The sequence below is a fragment of the Nanorana parkeri genome, unplaced genomic scaffold, assembly GCF_000935625.1.
Source record: "Nanorana parkeri isolate BGI_ZX_2015 unplaced genomic scaffold, ASM93562v1 scaffold364, whole genome shotgun sequence".
NCBI classification, from domain to species: Eukaryota; Metazoa; Chordata; class Amphibia; order Anura; family Dicroglossidae; genus Nanorana; species Nanorana parkeri.
Genome location: NW_017306632.1, coordinates 90,214 through 111,048, shown reverse-complemented (window position 1 = coordinate 111,048; position 20,835 = coordinate 90,214). Strand labels below are relative to the sequence as shown.

General features: G+C 43.6%; 1 protein-coding gene across 1 annotated transcript in view; it reads left to right on the top strand.

Annotated features, from left to right (window-relative positions):
* GCM1 (glial cells missing homolog 1) overlaps positions 1 to 19,713 on the top strand; it is a 38,177-nt gene extending 18,464 nt beyond the window's left edge. The window contains exons 3-5 of the mRNA XM_018558867.1: positions 3,445 to 3,557; positions 8,425 to 8,553; positions 19,076 to 19,713. Coding sequence (XP_018414369.1) covers positions 3,445 to 3,557; positions 8,425 to 8,553; positions 19,076 to 19,585 — 752 coding nt within the window. The 3' untranslated portion in view covers positions 19,586 to 19,713. The remainder of the gene's footprint in view (positions 1 to 3,444; positions 3,558 to 8,424; positions 8,554 to 19,075) is intronic.
* Positions 19,714 to 20,835: the final 1,122 nt, after the last annotated feature.

The window sequence follows — 20,835 nt, the reverse complement described above, 5'->3', positions numbered from 1 at the left end:
CTAAATGTGAGATTGTTGTCCATCACGGCAGCGAGCTTGGAGTAGTGGCTACTTTACAACACACACAGGGACTATGGGGAACAAAAGTAGCCACCCTCCAGAAGGAAGGACAGTGTCAGCACCAATTCAGAGATGATTTGAGGGTCTACAGCTAGTGATACACAAATAAGATAAATTATTGTTCATAGTTAAGGTACTTGTTTGCATTTGTAAGATATCACTCCAGGGTTTAGTGTCACTTTAATTTTCTGGCCTACACTAAAAATAATGACATGTAAAGATTGATTGGGTACTTTTTGATGCTTTACTTTGCATAGAAGAGATCCAGCCTCAGCTGGACATAGACAGATAAATGGTTCTCCAAGAATGACAGGTGGGAGGATATCTGTGCGGGACCTGGTGCGAAATGTGTGCCTCAACCAACCAGAAGAGGTGGCACTTGTGTTGTCTACCATTTTCTTCCCTCTTTAAATTAGGGTGGTTTAGCTCAAACACACAGATAAGAAAACTCTGTGAGGGATAACAAACTTTGATGATAGGGATAGCCTAAAACAGCTTGACCCTTGTCCAGGAATTTCAATTGCGCCAAAATTGGGAGTTAAGCCATTGCCAAGTCTTCTGTAAATTGAAGGAAATAACCCATAGGCCATGTCCAGTTGTGGCAAGATTTCACGGGATGGTAGCCTGCTCCTTGTTCCAATATCCTATAATATTTTTTTCCCATATACGCATGAGTCTGTGTATCAAGCTGTACAGTCACAAACATCTTAATTTAAGGGTTCAGTGGGGTAGATGTGGCCTCAGACAGTCTATATCATGGAAATCTTCCTCTGCTTGCAGTGCTGGTAGATATCTCATTGTTAGTCTTCTTCTGTGCCCAGTGGCTGATTTAGAAAGCTACAATGATTTGACATCAATAAACTAAAAACACGATGGGCTAATATGGGTTTCTTGTACACACATTATCTTTGCACCTTGTGCTGCTTTAATGAATTAGCCCATTTATTTACTGTAGAACAATGCAGCAAGTCAGATCTGACCCATGGTTGGAGCACATGGGTTACACAAGCATGTGCTAAATTTTGAAAATGCCTCGAGTAAAATTGTAAAACAGGTGCTGTCAAGTATTCCTGGTGATTTTGAGCAACTCTATGAAAACTGAGCTGTTAGACTGCAATGAATGACCAGTAGAGTATGTACAGTGCACTGTATGAACATGTACAGTAAATGCTGAGTACATTAAATCAGGAGTTTATGTCGTGTGTGTGTGTGTGTATATATACAGTACTATGCAGAAGTTTTAGGCAGGTGTGAAGAAATAAGAGTGTTAATACAGATGCTCCTCGGGCTGCGATAGATGATACTGTACAGTAAACTCCCAGTTATCCGACACCTACCGATCCCAGTGAAACTGTAGTTTCTGGATGCTTGAGAGTTAATAGTAACTCTCAAGCAACAAGCCCAGGCGCTCCAGTTCCCCATTCACCTGCGGACTACCTTCTGCAGCCGGCAGGTCAATGTAAACAGCCGGGATCAATAGCAAGACTACTTGGCAATAGCCAATACCAGGCTGGCTATTGCACATGCCCACTGAGCAAAGGAGTGGACCTGAGTGAGAACTTTCTCTTTCAGGTCCACTCCTCCTCTTAGTGGGCGGAGTTTTAATGGCCAGCATGCTATCGGCTATTGCAATTTGCAATCACCAATAGCTGTCTTTCTATTGATCCCCATTGTGTACTGTCTGCCTCCGACTGGGGCTGTACAGCAGGGACGTGCGGTCAAGGAAGGCAGGTGAGGCAAAGCCTCAATTTGTATCATGGAGGAAAAAAGCTGTCAGCTTCAAGTCTTAAGATGACAGCTTTTTCTCCATTCAGATCGGCTTGTTACGGGTTACAGAGCAGGGAAATCCTCCCCGTTGTGAAGCGCTGCCTGTTAATTACAGGCATCGCTGCATGCGGCTTTTGACAGGTAGTTAGGTTACACAGCAGCTGGCTTCTGGCTCCCACTGCTTGTGTAACCTAACTATTGAGAAAAGAGCTGTCACAGCCTCTACTCTTTGTTAGAGGCGTGAGCTCTGTGGATGGCTTGGACCAATGACAAAGCACCATTGGTCCAAGCTGTCCAAACAAAAAAAAAAAAAAAAACCCACTGAGGCCATCGATCTCGATGCCTCAGCAGTGACGAGCAAGTGAGGGACAGGGAGGCTCCTCCCTGTCTCCTCCCTTCCTCCTTCACACTAGCTTGGGGTCTGGGTTGGGGGTGGGGCTTTGGTCGGCAGGGGCGGGGTGTGCTGGGGCGAGGCTGGGGAATGCCTCACCCGGAACCAGGGGTACCGCACGTCACTGCACTACATTGCACTCCTCGGTTTATGATGCGATTGTGTTATGCTGGGTTTATCAGAACGTAACCCGTTCGTAAACTAAGGAGTGTCTGTCGTTTATTTTTATCAATTGACAAAATGGAAAGTAAATGCACAGAAGAAAAATCCAAATCAATATTTGGTGTGACCACCCTTACCTTCACAAAAGCATACATTTTTCTAGGTACACTTGCACACAGTTTTTGAAGGAACTCAGTAGGTAGGTTGTTCCAAACATCTTGGAGAACTAACTACAGATCATCTGTGGATGTCGGCTGCCTCAGCTTCTTCTGTCTCTTCATGTAATCCCAGACAGACTATGTTGAGATCAGGGCTCTGTGGGGGCCAAACTATCACTTCCAGGACTCCTTGTTTTTCTTTACACTTAAGATAGTTCTTAATGACATTGGCTGTATGTTTGGGGTCGTTGTCCTGCTGTAGAATAAATTTGTGGCCAATCACACGCCTCCCTGGCATGATGGATAAGTATCTGCTCGTATTTCTTAGCATTGAGGACACCATTGATCCTGACCGAATCTTAAACTCCATTTGCAGAAATGCAGCTCCAAACTTACAAGGAACCTCCACCATGCTTCACTGTTGCCTGCAGACACTCATTATTGCCCTGTTTCCAGCCCTTCGGCAAACAAACTGCTTCCTGCTACAGCCAAATATTAAACATTTTGACTCATCAGTCCAGAGCACCTGTTGCCATTTTTCTGCAGCCTTGCGGCCAAAAAGCCAGCCCTCCGACATGGAAAAAAGGCTAAGCGACTCAACTATCCATAAAAACGTAGGTACTTGGGTGCAGAAAAATGGCAGCAGGTGCTCTAGATTGATGAGTCAAAATTTGAAATATTTGGCTGTAGCAGGAAGCAGTCTGTTTGCTGTAGGGCTGGAGAGCGGTACAATAATGAGTGTCTGCATGCAACAGTAAAGCATGGTGGAGGTTCCTTGTAAGTCTGGGCCTTGTAAGCCTAAAACATTTGCACAGTAGTGCGTGCGTGCGTGATTAATTTTTTTTTATGGTGATGGTTGATAAGTAAATACAGTGAACTCTCACCTGTGTTTTCTTTTCTTACTAGGTAAACAATGTCCAAATTGCAAGGAGTCATTGAAACTAGTATCCTGTCATGGCCATGGTGGATTTCCTGTCACCAACTTCTGGAGGCATGAAGGACAATTTATATATTTTCAGGTTAGTCACAACAACAGAAAATGACATTCTTAGGTGTTGGAGATGGCTAAAACATGCAGTAAATATGATGGCCAATTAAAATTAGGTGTTGAGTGGGGCTAAACTATGATGACCAATAGACACCACCTACAACTACATTATGAGTGAGGTTAATCTAAGATGTTTAAATAATATATGTAACCCTAATCATTAAATTCTTATCTAAGCTTTAATATGTTCATTTCCATCTTCACTAATAAAATAATACCTGGTGATGCTGCTAAATAGATTGCTGTTCAGGAACTTCCTGTTATAGGGTGACAATGTCTCCCAATTGTGCTTTTGCGTTTTTACCCTTTCACAGAGGCTCCCAATGGAGACTAGAAATTAGCATTTTATAACATATTATGAAGGCTCGGTTTACAGTTGTTACCATCAGAAGACCTTCCCTGAGAACTACAATTCGTTTAGGGTTTAAATCATTTTTAACCTGGTTAATGTTTGAAAATTGTTATGCAATGGGATTAAACCATCCTGCTTATTGAATTGATTTTAAATTAGAATGATCTAAACTGAAATATACTGTACACTAATATAGATACCGCATAAAATAAAAAAATTAAATATCAACCCACATGGCCACATATAAAAGAATTACATACTGTACCTGTAATAAAAGAGGCTCAATACCTACCTTTCCGGGAGCCTGCTTGTTGAAATGCCGCTGCTTCGGTGATTGCTAGTCACTGCAGGTACTTGACTGGCCAGATGAGTCAAATACCTGTTTCTCCTACCAGTCGTAATAGTTCCTTCTGCTGGCTTGTACATCCTGTAGTGATGTACAAGTCAGTGGGCGAAACCACAGTGTGCAGTGGGAGAGCAAGTATTCCACATACTCTGTGTATTGAATACATGCAGCAGCTATCAAGCCCCAAAGAAGCAGCATTTCAAAAAACAGGCCACTGAAAGGTAGGTATAGAGCCTCGTGTTATCACAGGTAAGCAATTCTTTGCAAGTGACCCTGTGCTGACAAGGTCACTTAAGATATCCAAAAAAAATGTTCCTTTGCAAGGATTTTCAATAGTTCTGATATTACCGATGCAAAGTAATACTGTTAGAAAATACATTACAGTTACAATATTTTGATACTATCTTTTGATACTATCATTTGGGCAGAATATCTTGCAGGTCCACGAAGTGTAATAGACCTATATTACAGCAATAGCCAGCACTATTCTAAACATTTTTGGTGCCCTAGGCTCGCAGGAATTATATTGTTTCATCCATCCCTTTTGTCAACAACGAATATATACACACACATACTGTATATTTATTGACATGCATCTATTCCCTCTTTCTCTGCAACAATCTGCAAAGAAAGGCAAAATAGTTGTGTGGTTTACTTCATTATAGGCCTCCTCCATGCCTATCTCTACACCCCTACCTCTTTACCGCAAGTGCCCAGACAAAGAATAAAATGTAAAGGAAAACAAGACTTTTGTACTTACCCTAGAATCTGCTTCTTGAAGTTTATTAAGGGACACAGGATCAGTAATAGTCAGTCTGATACGATCGGATTGTACTGCTGTTTTCAGAAGGTTTGGACACTTTCAAACAAAAAATTTGTTAAGCCAGGTCCCATACAATCCTATCTCCAACTGTCATGCCTCAGTTTTGTTAGCAAACAGGACATAAGGACAAGAACACAGAGGGGCAGGACCTGCGTTGCTAAATGAACTTCAAGTTTACAGAAAGTACAAATAAACTGTTTATTGTCCATTGAGGGACACAGGACCAATAGTTATTCTGATTTGACTAGAACGTCCAAAAGGAGTTCACTGAGGAGTGGACAACAGCCACAGAAATCTGACAGACGCACAATCTTAACTAGAAGAAATATTAAAGGGATTTATGCTTGAAGCAAGCTGGATGACACATAGGGGTGGAAAGTAAAAAAACACCAAGAAGAATTGGGCATTCCAGAGTAACACAGGTAGTAACATTAAGGGGAGACTACTATCTGAATAAGGATGGGCCTCAACAAAAAGTGGAGGACAACTAGTCAACCACCAGAAGAAAAAAAAATCAGGTAGACTAGTAGCTGAAAAAATAGGTAAAGAAAACAGTAGTGTATTTAGGGTCAAGGCTGAAGTCCCTGATGTCCATCCCTAGTGTTTAGAGAAAGGAGTATGGGTCAAGGCAGTATATCCCAAACAAAAATGAACCAGTGAACAGTTTGTAGAAGGAGAAAAATAGGGATACACCGATAACGGTATTTCGGTATCGAGTACGAGTACCGATAATTTTTTTCCGGTACTCGCTGACACCGAATTCCGAAAGTCCCATTCAGGAAGCCAGACGGCGTGTAATGACTCGCCACCTGGCTTCCTGATTAGCCGGGAAGCTGTGATGGATGAGAGGGAGCACTGGCGGAACTACCAGGGTCGCAACAGTCGCATATGTGAACTGGCCCTGGCGTTCCGCCAATTGGGGGGCCCGGAAAGGCAGAAGAGACCCAGTGTTGACATTACAGAAATGAACGTGGGTGACCTGACAGGGAGACAGGTCCGCTTGACTGACATACTGAGCAGCCAGTGACATTTCACCATTACACGGCTCAGATCACTCAGAATGAGGTGGAAGAAGGGTGTGGGTGTGGCGTGCCCGAGTTGTGGTAGTAGTGTGGAGTAAGCGAGCTGCACGATGTTCTGGATGGGGTTTTCTGAGGTTGTGGACGTGCCATAGGCTGCAGTTCCCAATAGTGACCACTTGCCTGGAAATGTAAACGGTGAGATCGGCTGTCTCTGCTAGTTGGGGTGGATGAAGTAAGGGTAGAATTACCGACACAGAGTGGAGGAGGATTCTTCTATGGTTCTCTCATAGTGGTTATGTCACTGTGTGGACATGAGACTTTCTAAGGGCCGTGGCTCCACTGCTGGAGGGCGGTTCTCTGTCATCTCCATCTTACAGTAAGTGCATACAAAACGATACTGTGAGCTTTTTTCCTGGTGACAACTGGGTCAACTTATTGTATTCCATATGTCTTATATATGTTTTTCATGCATATCACTGGTGGAACTAACAGGGTCGCATCAGTTGCATGTGCGACCGGCCTGAGGCGCCGACATTGGCTCGGATGTAAAAGGAAATGGGAGCTTTCTTATTAGAACGTATGCAGTAAGGATTAGCAGAAAGTATTTTCCCACTTAGGAAAACTGTAGTTAAGCAACAGAGTTGCTGAATTTGTTTATCCTCCAGAAAAGGACAGAAATAAAAATAAAAAACAGTATCCCTTTGAGTAGGGGTAAAAAGGTTGAATTTATAAAAAGAGCATGGACTATATAAACACATATCTAGATACTGGGATCTGATGACAGAAATTTGAGTCCAGTGGATCCTTCTAAGCATATTGGTGAATTGTTCACAAGACAGAAAGAGAGCATATAATGAGGTTACTCACTGCAGCAGGACTGTCCTCTGAACATCTCTTAAATAAAATGTTAGTGGTACCAGTAACTGACCCAGAGTGAGGTAAGGTTGCGTGTTCACAAATCCAGACAGCGGGAGCTAGTGAAGATCCTAGGCAGCCCGAGCTGACCATGAAACCAAAGGCAGGCATAAATAAAAAACGGAGAACAGGTGACACATAATGTGCATCAAGAACAGTTCCTGCGGGAAATGCTTATTTCTGAGCTAAGGGGTAAAAAAAAAAGAAAGCAATAAGTAGTGTGTATGTGCAACACTGTCCGTAGAGGATTAGAGCACTGTTCCTCAGGCTGAACAGTTACCTTAATAAAAAGGGCAGGAATTTCAAAAGAAAAAGGAGCACCCAACGGTTAGGCTTGTGATGTGGTTTTTCCTGTTGCAGCCTGCATATTTAATCAATAAATGTATTAAGGGAGCCTGGGTCACACCTACAGATTGTGCCATTGCTCTAAAACACTAAAAATAGTGCATAGGCAACTGATAAGTGATATAAAGCAGAGTTTAATGCATAAGAGTTACATATCAAGATAAGTGAATCCAAGCACAATCTTTAAAGCCCAAGTCCAAGCTCAAGAACAAAAATACCCTTTCAGTGGGGCTCCTCCACACTGTAAGGTTTAAATACTTGTTAAAGGAGAACTATGAGGTGAGTGCTTTTCACTCACCTCATAGTTCTAGCCGACCTGTTACAACGATCAGGTCGGCTCAGTAGATCGGGAGGTGAGCGAACACATACCGGCGTTTGCTCACCTCTCGATCCTGTCACGGCTCTCTGCCGTGACAGGGGAGGGGCTGGATTCCCCCCTCCCCGCTCCGATCTGCCAGTATTGCGGTATACTGAGCCTAGGGTGACGGGAGGACGCTAGTTTGTGTCCTCCTGTTACCCTAAGGAGAACTATGGGGAAAAGACTTAACCCCATAGTTCTCCTTTAAGACTAGGGGTAGAGGAATAAGGTGTAATACTTACCTTATTCCTCACTGCGGCAGGCCGCTTCCATCTGTACAACCAGTGCCCTCCTCTATAAGGCTTTCCGGCCTGTGGTTGCAAGCTTACCTCCTCACATATAGTGCAGGACTGATAGCACTGCATTGTACGTGATGATGCCTGCAGCCTGGAGTGTCAGGGAGAAGAGGAGAGCGTTGGGTCTGCCAGAGTGAGGAATACAGCCTCTTCTTCAACCTGCTCAAGAGTGCCTAATGGTAAGCATTTTAAAGCCCGGATATACTATCTCTTCCTTCCTAGATTTTTAGAGTTGATTCTGTGATTTGTTTTTACAATTTTACAGGTCTGGTTTGTATTTTCCTTCTGAGGAGTTTAGTTTTAATTCTCAACCAGCTTAGTATTAAAGCTTATAATTAACATGTTTTGATTTTTTTTAAATATATTTTTATTTTCTTTAAGACTAAGGGGGTTCATGACCATCCAAAACCTGAAACAAAGCTAGAATCAGACAGCAGAAAGACAGTGAATAAGAAGCGCACATCAATTGAATCCACTTCTGCAGAATACAAGTGGAACAAGAATGCTGAGGTACTGTGCTACACTTTATCTTCTGTACACCATACATTGTTCAGGTATAAAAAGGACATTTTAGATTAAAGATCCCCAAACAGTGTGAACTATACATGGCTGTCAACTGTCTTTCAAGAAAACACAAATCACAAGAAGATATTTAAAATGCAGTAACCTATTGACACCAATCAGAAATCATTTCTTAAAGTGACATTAAACCCTCAGATCTTTTTAACATAAACCAATACTGTAATGTGTGCCTTGCTGTAATCCATGGTTGTTTCCCTTCTCTTTGCTGCTCTTCCTTTTAAATCCTCATCTCTTCTCATGCTTGGGGAGAACTTCCCTTTTCAGCTCAGGGCCTCTTACTGTAGTGCTGGCTCAGGTTACAAGCCCATACAAATCTATACACAGACACCGTGTATCCATTCCTGAGACAAGGCAGTCTGCTGCAAAACAGAAGTTCTGCAGAGCATGAGAACAGATACAGATTTAAAAGGAAGAGCAGCAAAGAGAAGGGAAACAACCATGGATTACAGTAAGGCACACATTACAGTATTGTTTTATGTTAAAAAATCTGAGGGTTTAATGTCACTTTAAGTGACTTAGCTGCAGTAAGCTCAAATTTGATTGACTGCACTTTACATCCCCTCTAAACACTGCCTTACTACATTGGCCTGGGATAGGAAAAGTGTGCTTAAACAAATTATATAATAATGCTTTAAAGTAAAACTGATAGAAATCTGATAGAAATATGGGAGAAACCACTGCTGCCTGGTTTTTGAAGTTCCAAGCTTGATGGTAGTCATCCCCATGCATACTTCACTACCAGGGAGGTAAGAAATGCAGGCAGTTTATGAATGTGTTTTAATTAAATGTTTTTGAGTGTGATTTTTTTTCTACAAAGCTTTCAGCTGTGACAATTGCATGTGGCTTTTTCTACAATACAGTAACAGCAAATGTTGCACTGCAAATTGTGGCACATTTCAGTTAAGCCAGCATCGCACCATATACATTTCCCTTCAATATTCCACGTGTTTAATGTGAACAGCCACTCTATTAAAATAAAACAGAGCAAACGTTCTGAACGGTTTTGTGTCAATACACTTTGTCTAATACACAAAACGACATTATATGGGGGTTTCTGAGATGAGAAAACAAACACAATAAAGTTGAGCCAGTTTAAACGAATTTACAAAGCTTTTATTAACATAGAAAACATTAAAATGCCCATGATCACCCATAAACACAAATCACAATTGTTAGCAGAGGATCATCAAAGTCTTGAGGAGCAGGACTAATTGGTTGCATCTATTTATACAAAACTCATATGGTATCAACCACTAGATGTTGAAAGATGATTCCACCAATGTTCAATTATTCCACCTTCAACGCATTTCACATCACTGCTTCATCACAAGGGTGAGTCAAGTAATCTATGGTTCACAAATGCCAAATTGTTAATGCAACATATTCATATATGGGGACTACAGTAGTGTATTTCAACCCATATTCACTTACTTGCAAGTATTGTATTACAATCCAAGTACTAAGGAAAATAATCCTGTAATAAAACCCAGTAAGGAATGCTGCCAGCCCAACAAGGAACCCTCAGGCACAGAGAAAAGGTGGATAACAGGAGAAGCCTCCCTCCAATCACTAAAAGCAATACACTTACTGTATGTCCGTATGGAGTTGTCTTCATATAATATATTGACCCATTTTAACAACAAATTAGATAAAAGGAGAACTATGGGGTCAGTTTTTTCCCCTATAGTTCTCCTTAAGGTAACGGGAGGACACAAACTAGCGTCCTCCCGTGACCCAAAGCTCAGTATACCGCGAGCTGCTGTTCGCGGTATACTGAGACCGTCGCAGCCGGGACAGATCCCGACATTACTTTTGAGATCTACCCAGCTGCGTGATTGACAGCTGGCTCTGCCTATCTAGAGGCAGAGCCAGCTGTACCCACCCCCTCCCCCGTCCGTTCCGCCAGTCAGCGCTGGAGGATCGGACAGGGGAGGGGAATCCCTGCAGGGAGCCGTGAGTCATAGTCACCACTCTCTGCAGGGATAGATCGAGAAGTGAGCGAGCAACGGTATGTGCGATCTACCATGTTTCCCCGAAAATAAGACACTGTCTTATATTTTTTTTGGCTCAAGAAAGCACACTAGGTCTTATTTTCGGGGTAAGTCCTTTTTTTTTTTTTTTTATTGTATAACAATCCAAAATTAATGCAAATCCAAATTAAATAATCAAAAAAGGTCAAAGTTAAGAATAATGTAGGTGATCAGGGCAATCAGGGGTGCCGTACCTTTCCAATCGCTGGCCAGAATGAGCAAAGCGCACTTTCCCTATAGATTCCTCGCAGGTGGAGTGCATTTGGTATCACTCCGTCTGTGTCAGGAGCCGGCACTATAGAGGAAACATCGGCTTATGCGGCTCTGCTCCCTCCTCGCTTCCTCTAATGCTGCCTTCCTTGGCATCGCTGATTCTCTCCTGTGGCTCTTCCGGTTCCCCCTCATGCCACCACCGGCCCTGGGAATGGTCACAGCTAGGTCTTATTTCCGGGGTAGGTTTTATATTTTAGCAATTCCCTAAAATGGTACTAGGTCTTATTTTAGGGGAAACAGGGTATTGAGCCGACGTGTGACAGTTTCATTGTCACACGTCGGCTCGAATTATGAGACCGAGTGATTTTCACTCACCTCATAGTTCTCCTTTAAGCTGAAGCTCATCTTAACCTGACAGGAAACTGGTGTTCCCAGACTTTGATAATCCTCTGCTAACAATTGTGATTTGTGTTTATGGGTGATCATGGGTATTTTAATGTTTTCTATGTTAATAAAAGCTTTGTAAATTCTTTTAAACTGGCTCAACTTTATTGTGGTTTTTCTTCTCATCTCGGAAAGCCCCATATAACGTTGTTTTGTGTATATATCTAGATTAGGGTGAGATGAGAATACGTTTTTGGGAGACCCCATATTTATATTAATACACTTTGGTGGAGTAATTGTCTTGCTATCCATAATGATTTATTTTACAAACAGGTTATTGGCGTGGGAGTGAATATGACGAGTTGCTGGTTGGATTATTTTAGGTGTAGCGGTCACTATTCTCCTGTCGCGATGCACTCAGGACTGGCAGATAAACAAAGCTGCACTATATTCTTTTCTTTCCTGTCTTCTCAGTTTAGACTATACTGTACATGTGGGTGTAAAACTTTAAATAAAGATCAGTAATACTTTTACTATAAATGAAAATATTTTGCTTTCTGAGTGCTTCCCTTTACCTTGAAGCAAAAAACTGTTGATGTTGAGAAAGTCCCTTCAAAAGGAAGAGGTTACACTAACCTCTTAGATGACCCTAATGATGTATTTGTTCTATTGAACGGCTATGGCCTGTTAAACTCTTCAGCATTCGATATTTGTCGATGTGCCGGATGCCTGTGTTCCCCACCTAGCTCCATCCTCCAACCCCCACATTACTTCAGTACACAGCAGAAGGAACCACAGTGTGTAGAGCAGTGGCATGCGGTACCTTCCGTGCTGGATGAGGCATTCTCCATGCCCGCCCCAGCCCCACCCCCAGAACGCCCCGCCCTCCAGTCCGGTCACCAAGCTATGTGTGAAGGAGGGAGTAGGAAGGGAGGAGACAGAGAGGAGCCTCCCTATCCCTCACTTGCTTGTCACTGGTGGAGCATCGAGATCGATGTCCTCAGTGGGTTTTTTTTGTCGTTTTTTTTTAATTGGACAGCTTGGAGCAATGTTTGCTTTGCCTCTAACACAGAGTAGAGGCTGTGATAGCTCTTGCCCAGTGGCGTAACAATAGTGCCGACGGAGGACGGAGCGGGCCCGGCGACGGAGGAGGGAAGACGGAGGAAAAAGAGGCGAACAGGTAAGGAGTGTGACCAGCCCACCTGAGGGTGACCCTGCAGAGCCCACCATATAGAGTCTATGGTGGGCTCTGCAGGGTCACCCTCAGGTGAGCTATGTGGGCTCTTAAAGGGGTGTAACTAGAAATCACAGGGCCCTATACAAAATTTTGCTATGGGGCCCTGTGATTTCTAGTTATGCCCCTGCTCTTGCCTGACTAGGTTAGGTCACACAAGCAGTATTAACAGGCAGCGCTCCATCCATGACAGGTTATACAGGGGGGAGGCTTTCCCTGCTGTGTAACCTGTTACAAGCCGCTCTGAATGGAGAAAAAGCTGTCAGCTTCAGACTTGAAGCTGATAATTTTTACCTCCATAATACTAGGTGAGTCTCTGTCTCACCTGCCTCCCCGGACCGCACATCCCTGGTGAGGAGTAGGAAACAGGAATCCGATACTCCTAAAAATATTGAGTGCTAAAGTGTTTACTAGAGGCTTTAGCACTTCAGTGGAACAAAGGCAAGAGACATGGGTCATCTTAGAGGTAAGTATAACACCCATTTCTTTGCAGGAACTTGCTTTTAAGTTTCTTTGTCAGGTTTAAAACAGAAAATTTAAATGAAAACAATTCAAAGTATTTAACTGTAATCCATACTACAGCGTGAAACAGGAAAAGAGTGATTCTGAAAATTCAGAAGGTAATCACAGCACTTATGCTTGTATAAATGTATGTTTCACTGCTATTCCTGCATGACATATTAGCCCACTACATGTACGTCATGTTATAAAGAACTACGATATGACAAGTATCAACTTTGTGCAGAATTTATAGCTGTGGTGAGCTTGCCCTTTAATTGTTTTACAATCACCTTTTGTGGAATATTACGCATTTAACATTCCACAAGCTTGCATGCCTTTTTACTATGCCTTGGGCAAAAACACATTTTACCTTCTATCCATGGTGACACATTCATCATAATGTGCTAGAAATAATGCAGTCATGCCAACTGGCTCTACAGCATTTCAGTAAGGTGATTTCTCTGCTCCTTCTGTCACACCAGGGCTAAGTAAGTTCTGCACCTTACGTGGAGTGGGTGTAGATCTTATTTTTGGAACAAAAAACACACCGGGCTAAAAACGTTTGAGAAATCTTATATTTGAAAATAATTTTAAAAAATCAATGAAAAGATGAAGTCCAAGCAAGCAGTTAAATACACAGATAATATCCAGACGTGGACACATTTATTGGCACCCTTCCATGAACAAAGAAGAACCCACAATTTTCTTGAAACTGAAAAAAATAATGGGAATTCATCACTGTTTATTCCATATTTAATGAAAAATAGACTTGCTTTGCACTTTTGATTTAAAAGAATGTTTTAAATAATAAAACAAATGAAAATGGCATGGACAAAAATGATGGGACCCTTAACGTAATATTGTGTTGCACAACCGTAGACTCAAAACACAATTTCTGTAGCTCTCAATATGCCTTCTGCATCTGCCAACAGGTAGTTTGGCTGACTCTCTTGAGCGAAACTGCTCCAGTTGTCTTAGGTTTAAAAAGTGTCTTCTCCAGACTGCATGTTTCAGCTCTTTTCATAGATGTTCAATAGGATTCAGATTAGGGCTCATGGAATGACTTGTGCTTCTAGCTGTGTGTTTTGGGTCATTATCCTGTTGGAGAACCCATGACTTGCCACTGAGACAGAGTTTTTTGGACCCTGGTCAGTATGCTTAGCTCCAGAATTCCTTGTTATTCTTGAGATTTTTTGTGTGTCCTGCACAGAATTAACGTACCTTGTGCCAGACAGAGCAAAGCAGCCCCAAAACATAACCAAGCCTCCTCCATGTTTTACAGCAGGGATGGTGTTCATTTCTTCGAAAGCATCTTCGTTATTGCCTGTGAAGATAGAGCTGCTGTGACCTTAATTTTTTTAACACTATTTGCAACTGTAGTTACAGGCACATCAAGCTGCATGGAGTAGGTCTTATAGCCTTTACCTTTAACATGCTGGTCTATCATTTTCTTTCTAATCTCCACAGACAACCCTCTCCTTTGCTTTGTCTGGTACAAGTTCATTGTGGTGCACACGGCCGATTGACTAGTTTTTTCCAATTAAATAGGCTAAATCACTGATTACAAGATTGAAGGCATGTGTGATACCAGTTACAGAAAACAGAAAAAAAAATGAAGCATTATTTCAAGGAGCTGTAAGGGTACCAACACATTTGTCCATGTCTGTATGTATTTGATCTGCGTGTTTAGCTGTTTGCCCGGAATTCAGATTTAAGAATGTACAATAATTACAAAACTGCATCAAATTTGTTTCCTTTATATCTGCCTGGAGTTAAAGTGACACTAAACTCAAGAGTTAAACTTAAAAACGAATTCAAATACCATACCTATTAACATAAATGTATCTTATTTGTGTATCATTCCGCTGTAGATCCTCAAATCACCTCTGAATTCACTGCTGGCTACTTTTATTCCCCATGGTCCCTGTGTGTGTTGTAAACAGGGCCGGACTAGGACAAAAAATAGGCCCAGGCATTTTAGACTGAACAGCTCAATCACGTGACCACTGCCAGGCCCCACCCCTCACAACAGGGGGCAGTGCCAAAAACGGAAGCACAATCGAGGGGCAGGGCCAACCACTAGTAAGTACAGGAGGGCTACAGCTGACACACAAGCATTGCTAGAACCAACGCACAAATCTTGCAATAATATAGGAAGCTTGCTATAGAGAAGTTTTGTGATACCCTCAGCGGATCTCCACCTTCCCAGCTGCCCACCTCACCCTGAGCACAGTGTACAGGTAGGTGCTCCTGAAATAGCACTCACAGTGTTCCAGCAACGCCGCCACAATACCACCTATTCTGTACACAGGCGAACCACATCACCGCAATGACAGCTTTTGGCAGGTCTTTCAGAGCCGAGAATCTATTGGCTGGGGATTCTGCTGTGATTAGTAATTACGGCTCCAAACTGAAAGCGTTATGTGTAGAAGAGAATGCTGACACTCAGATGTATGGTCACAGAATGTAGAGTGGGCATATGGGTAATAAAATGCAGGCTGCCAGGACCACAGATGGCTCTCTTATTAGGGAAATTAGGTGGCCGCCTAATTTTTCCTAAATACAGGGACAATATATATATACAGTATAGACTCTATGGGTGGCACATACAGTATTGGCTCTATAGGAGGCAGGCAGGTGTAGGATAAATATGGGTCCATGGTGTACAAATGAGTATTCAGTAAGCAGAAAGAAAAATATATTGTAATGGTATTATCACTAATATATATTAATATTACCCATCTTCTACAATTGTGTTACTTAAAGAGTATTCGTTGCCTCCAGAGCCAGCAAAGTTGGCTAGTTGTCTTTGATTGGTACAGCCGTGGCAGAAGCCGGTGGCATCCTCACTGCCATACTCATCGGCCGTACGAGGAGCGGCACACCGGCCTCCTGGCACTCTCAGCCTGCCCCACACCAGCCCCGTGACATTTACCCCCTGCAGAACATGCAGCCCGACCTGCAGCAGCAGCCGACTGAGCAAAGCCCAGTAATACATTATAAAGCAATGTAGAATGGCACAGGCTATAACAGACTACAAATACCAGCAATACATTATACAGCAGAACACCACCAGCTATAAAGGACTACAAATGCCAGCAATATATTACACAGCAATGCAGAATGGCACCGGCTTTAACAGACTATATATCCCAGCAATACATTACACAGGAATGCAGAATACTACCAGCTATAGAGGACTACAAATCCCAGCAATGCATTATACAGCAACTCAGAATACCACCAGCTACAGGGCCCCCCTTTACCAGTCTTCACCCTCTCCAGGCACCCCTGTACCAATCCTCACCATCTCCAGGCCCCCCGAGCACCCCTATACCAGTCTTTACCCTTTCCTGGCACCCCTGTACTATTCTTCACCCTCTCCAGGCCCCCCTGTACCAGTCTTCACCATCTCAAGCCCCCCTGATCCTCCCTGTACCAGTCTTTACCCTCCCCAGGACCCCTGAGCCCCCTTCTACCAGTCTTCACCATCTTGTGGGCCCTCCTGTACTAGTCTTCACCTTCTTCTGGCCCCTGTACCAGTTTTCAAACTCTCCCAGCACCCCTATACCAGTCTTTACCATCTCCAAGCCCCCCACCCCCCAGCCCTCCCTACCGGTCTTTATCCTCTTCCATAAATTAAGCTTTTGCTATCTTAATAGGACTGGTGTGCTGGTGACATTTCTACAATTTTTTTATCCTCTTCCAGCCCCCCTGTATCAGCCTTTACCCTCCCCAGCAGGTACCCCAGGCCCCCTTGTACCAGTCTTCACCCCCCAGGCCCCCATCATGACAGCCTTTTCCCCAATAAGAAACCCCCCTCCCTCAGTACCAGCCTCAGCTGCTGCACCTTCTCCTTGTCGGTTAGGTATTGGGAGGGAAAGTTGCTCCAGCTGCCAGCAGCAGCCGGTGAAGCACAGGTGTGGGTCCTTGGTGGGCACCTCACACACACCAGGATGTTGCGCTGCCTGGCAGAATGCAATGCAGTGGCGGAGGAAGGGAGTGGCAATTTTCTCAGGGGGAGCAATTGCCCCCTCTGTGCCCAGGGCAGCTGCACCATCACCCCCTCCCCAACACTCCGGTTGTTACGCCACTGCTCAGAGCCAGGGCAAGGATTTTTTTATGCCCCTCCTGACGTCTTCAGCTGGCTGCCTATGCCAGCTAATAGCACTCACAAGAGGGGGAGGTACTGGGACCGGATCTCACTGGCCCCCAAGCCCCTGGCGTTCTCTGCACTAAAAAAGCTTACACTCTAATGTACCCCCACAGTCACACACTATTTTTATACATTTATATAGCTCTGACCTATACCTGAGTGCTGTACAGAGAACACTGAGCCAGTCACATCAGTCTCTGTACAGAGGAGCTTACACTCTAATGCAGAATACCATCAGCTATAAAAGACTAAAAATCCGAGCAATACATTATACAGCAATGCAGAATAATAGTATATGAATTTGGTACATACTCTGTGCTGCCGCTCTGTTCCGAGGTACCAGCGTGAAGTCTTGGGCAAAGGGTCTCAGGAGGGGAAGATGTGCAGCTGGTGGAAGTCATGTAAGAAGGCGCCGTATGGTTCCCCAGAAGGTTGCTGCGCGGGACCTAACGAAACTGAATCAATTTGAAAAATTTAATTGCTGAGGTCCAGAGGCCAGTTTTAACGCAAAGTGCAGAAGTCAGTTATAAACCACAGTGCAGAGGTCAGCGCTGTTATGCAGAGTACAGGGGTCAACGGTGTGACTTACAGTGCAGAGGTCAGCAGAGTGCAGCGGTGTAACGCACAGTGCAGAGGTCAGTGGTGTGATGCAGAGTGCAGAGGTCAGCAGTGATGCACAGTGCAGAGGACAGCGGTGTAACACACAGTGCAGAAGTCAGCGGTGTGATACAGAGTGCAGAGGTCATCGGTGTGATGCAGAGGTCAGCGGTCAGACATACAGTGTAGATGTCAGCGGTGTGATGCAGAGTGCAGCAGTCAGACTTACAGTGCAGAGGTTAGCGGTGTGATGCAGAGTGCAGAAGACAGCGGTGTAACGCACAGTGCAGAGGTCAGCAGTGTAATGCAGAGGACAGCGGTGTAATGCACAGTGCAGAGGGTCAGTGGTATGATGCAGAGGACAGCGGTGTAACGCACAGTGCAGACATCAGCGGTCAGACTTACAGTGTAGAGGTCAGCGGTATGTTGCAGATTGCGGAGGTCAGCAGTTAGACTTACAGCACAGAAGTCAGCAGTGTTATGCAGAGGGCAGCGGTCAGACTTACAGTGCAGAAGTCAGTAGTGTGATGCAGAGTGCGGAGGTCAGTGGTCAGACTTACAGTGCAGAGGTCAGCGGTGGGGGGGGGTTCTGGTCTCAGATGAGGGCTCCAGTCCAGCATCTCAGCCGCCTCTTTGTGCCCTCACTTCAGGACACGCTCTTTCTCTGCCAATGGTAGCCCTGCAGTCTTCCTCCCAGCCTATGGCAGCTGAAGTGGGCGGAGGAAGGGGGCCGCTGAGGAGCCCGACTATCCAGCGGACTTTCAGAAAAGCAGATGGCTTTTCTCCTCCTGATGAGCTGCAGAGAGGATCTTGGCAGTGCAGTGTCTGTGCTGATGTCCCCGCAGCTGTGATCCCTCCTGTCAGCTCTCTCTCCTCCCAGCCGCTCTGTAACTGCAGCGGCTGGGAGGAGAGAGAGAGCTGACAGGAGGGATCACAGCTGCGGGGACCTCAGCACTGCCTGCCACGATCCCCTCCGCAGCTCATCCAACGGAACCATCTCCATGCCCCCCACCCTTCAGCGGCCAGCAGCTGCATGTAGTTTCGGGCACAGCGGGCCGGGACGAACATTAGGCTGATTGTGTTCGGCCCAGCCCTCCGGGAAAGTTCCCGGTATGCCCGATAGCCAGTCCGGCCCTGGTTGTAAAGTAGCCAGAGCTCCAAGCTCGTTCCTATGATGGAGAACAAATTAGTAAACTAAACATGAGATTGTTAAATGAGAACTGATTGTTTTCATTTATTGCATAAAGTTGTTCTTTAACTTACTAGATACATTCAAGACCGTTAAATGTAGCTTGAAAAGCTTTCTCACCTATTCTAACATCATTTCTGTCTTAGCCTCTTGCAGGTGAAATACAGAACCAGGACAACATGTCCAGTGCAGCTTTTCAGCAAGAGGTTTGCCCATCGTACTATGAATTTAGGGAAACGGAGCCCCTGAGAAAGACGTACAACTATTTTACGGAAACTTTAAATGGTCTGGGCTGGAGTAAAGACAACAGAAGTGGGAGCCTCAATGACAGTGAAGACTACAATGAACCTGATCTGATTGCTTCTGCTATGGATTTTGATTTACACAGTGATGATGACCAACAAGCAGGAATTAATTCTCTCTTTGAAAAAAACCAACATTTTAACTACAAAAACCCACTTGATGATCTGTGCTGGGATATGACATCTTTACATGACCCCCACACTAGCCAGCCAATGCAAGTTTTGGAGTTTCCATCCAAAATCAGTGTGGCCACCTTAAATTCCATAGCAGATAATCACCTATCACCTGACTACCAACAAAGCCAGGAAGAGTCCTACCTTTACAGATTTAGCCAGCTGTCTCCACCTTTATAGCACTGAATATCCAGGAGATGAAAAAAATGAATATCATTCATTTAACAAAGGACATAATGTAAGACCCATTGTCTCCAGTCACTTTGATGTGATGGACACACGTTAAACACTGTAATTTATATGTCATGGACCATCGTGTAAAAAAAAAAAAAAAATTACACAGTGTTTCAAGATATTCAAACAAATGTACTAACCATGCCATAGTTGCCATTTTGCGCAGGACATAAGTCCCAAACAGTTACTTAAAGTGACATCCAAAAATATGTAAAATGACCAGAAAGGGATGGCTACATTTTCTGATTGACAAATATCTTGAACACATATAAAGCAACATTAATGGTATTTAGAGAACACAATGTTGTCACCGCATCGAAGATAGGCAATACAACTTTGCCAGTGGCTCTTTTCTTTTTAAAGTTCATCAGAGTGAATGGAGACAACTTAATAGCTCCATCTACTGCCAAAGTCCAGTAATGCTAGGAATGTGTACTGTAAACTTGTCAAAGAAGCTACCATGTACTCTAAAGTTTCATGCACTGTAATTTCATCTGTAAAGGACTAAAATCTTTTTTTTTTTTGTCTTCACAATGCACAATTTAAATAAAAAAATACAAACTCATCAGCTGTGTTTTATTTTCATACAAACATGTACTTCATGACGGGGAGTATATAAAATCAGGATAGTTTTATTTCTAATCTTGGTGAATAACTTCACTGTATTAGTTCTGCTGAGGACCTTAATTACCCTGCAGGAAACATAAAACGATTGCACTTAAAAAGGACGTAAAGTCAAAAATGTTCTTCAGGTGTGCTGGTTCATTTTTGACCACTGACCCACTTCCTGCTCCTTCTATTAGCAGTAGCAAAGAACCAGAACGGTGAGGCTGAGGTTTTGGCTGGTTGCTCAGTGTATTGGCTGTTTTGTGTATTAGATTTTTCTTTCAATCTGAGAAATGTACAAGAAAACATCTTATGATTCTTAACATTCTGCATTGCAGAATTATGTGAGGAATGACCTCATTAATCATATTTTGTTTCTGGCTACAAGAAAGCCTAAGGGGCTTGCATGCAGCTCAGTAAACGCCTGTTTGATGTCAGCTGTTTAGAATTACTTATTTGGTCAAACATAGACAACTACCATCAAAATCAACTTTGCAAAAAAGTCCCGTGGCGCAGTGGAAAGCAAAACAAAATCCCCAACTAAGTGTCTAGTTATTAGAATAATGGCTTGGTCAGTGGTAAGATTGGTA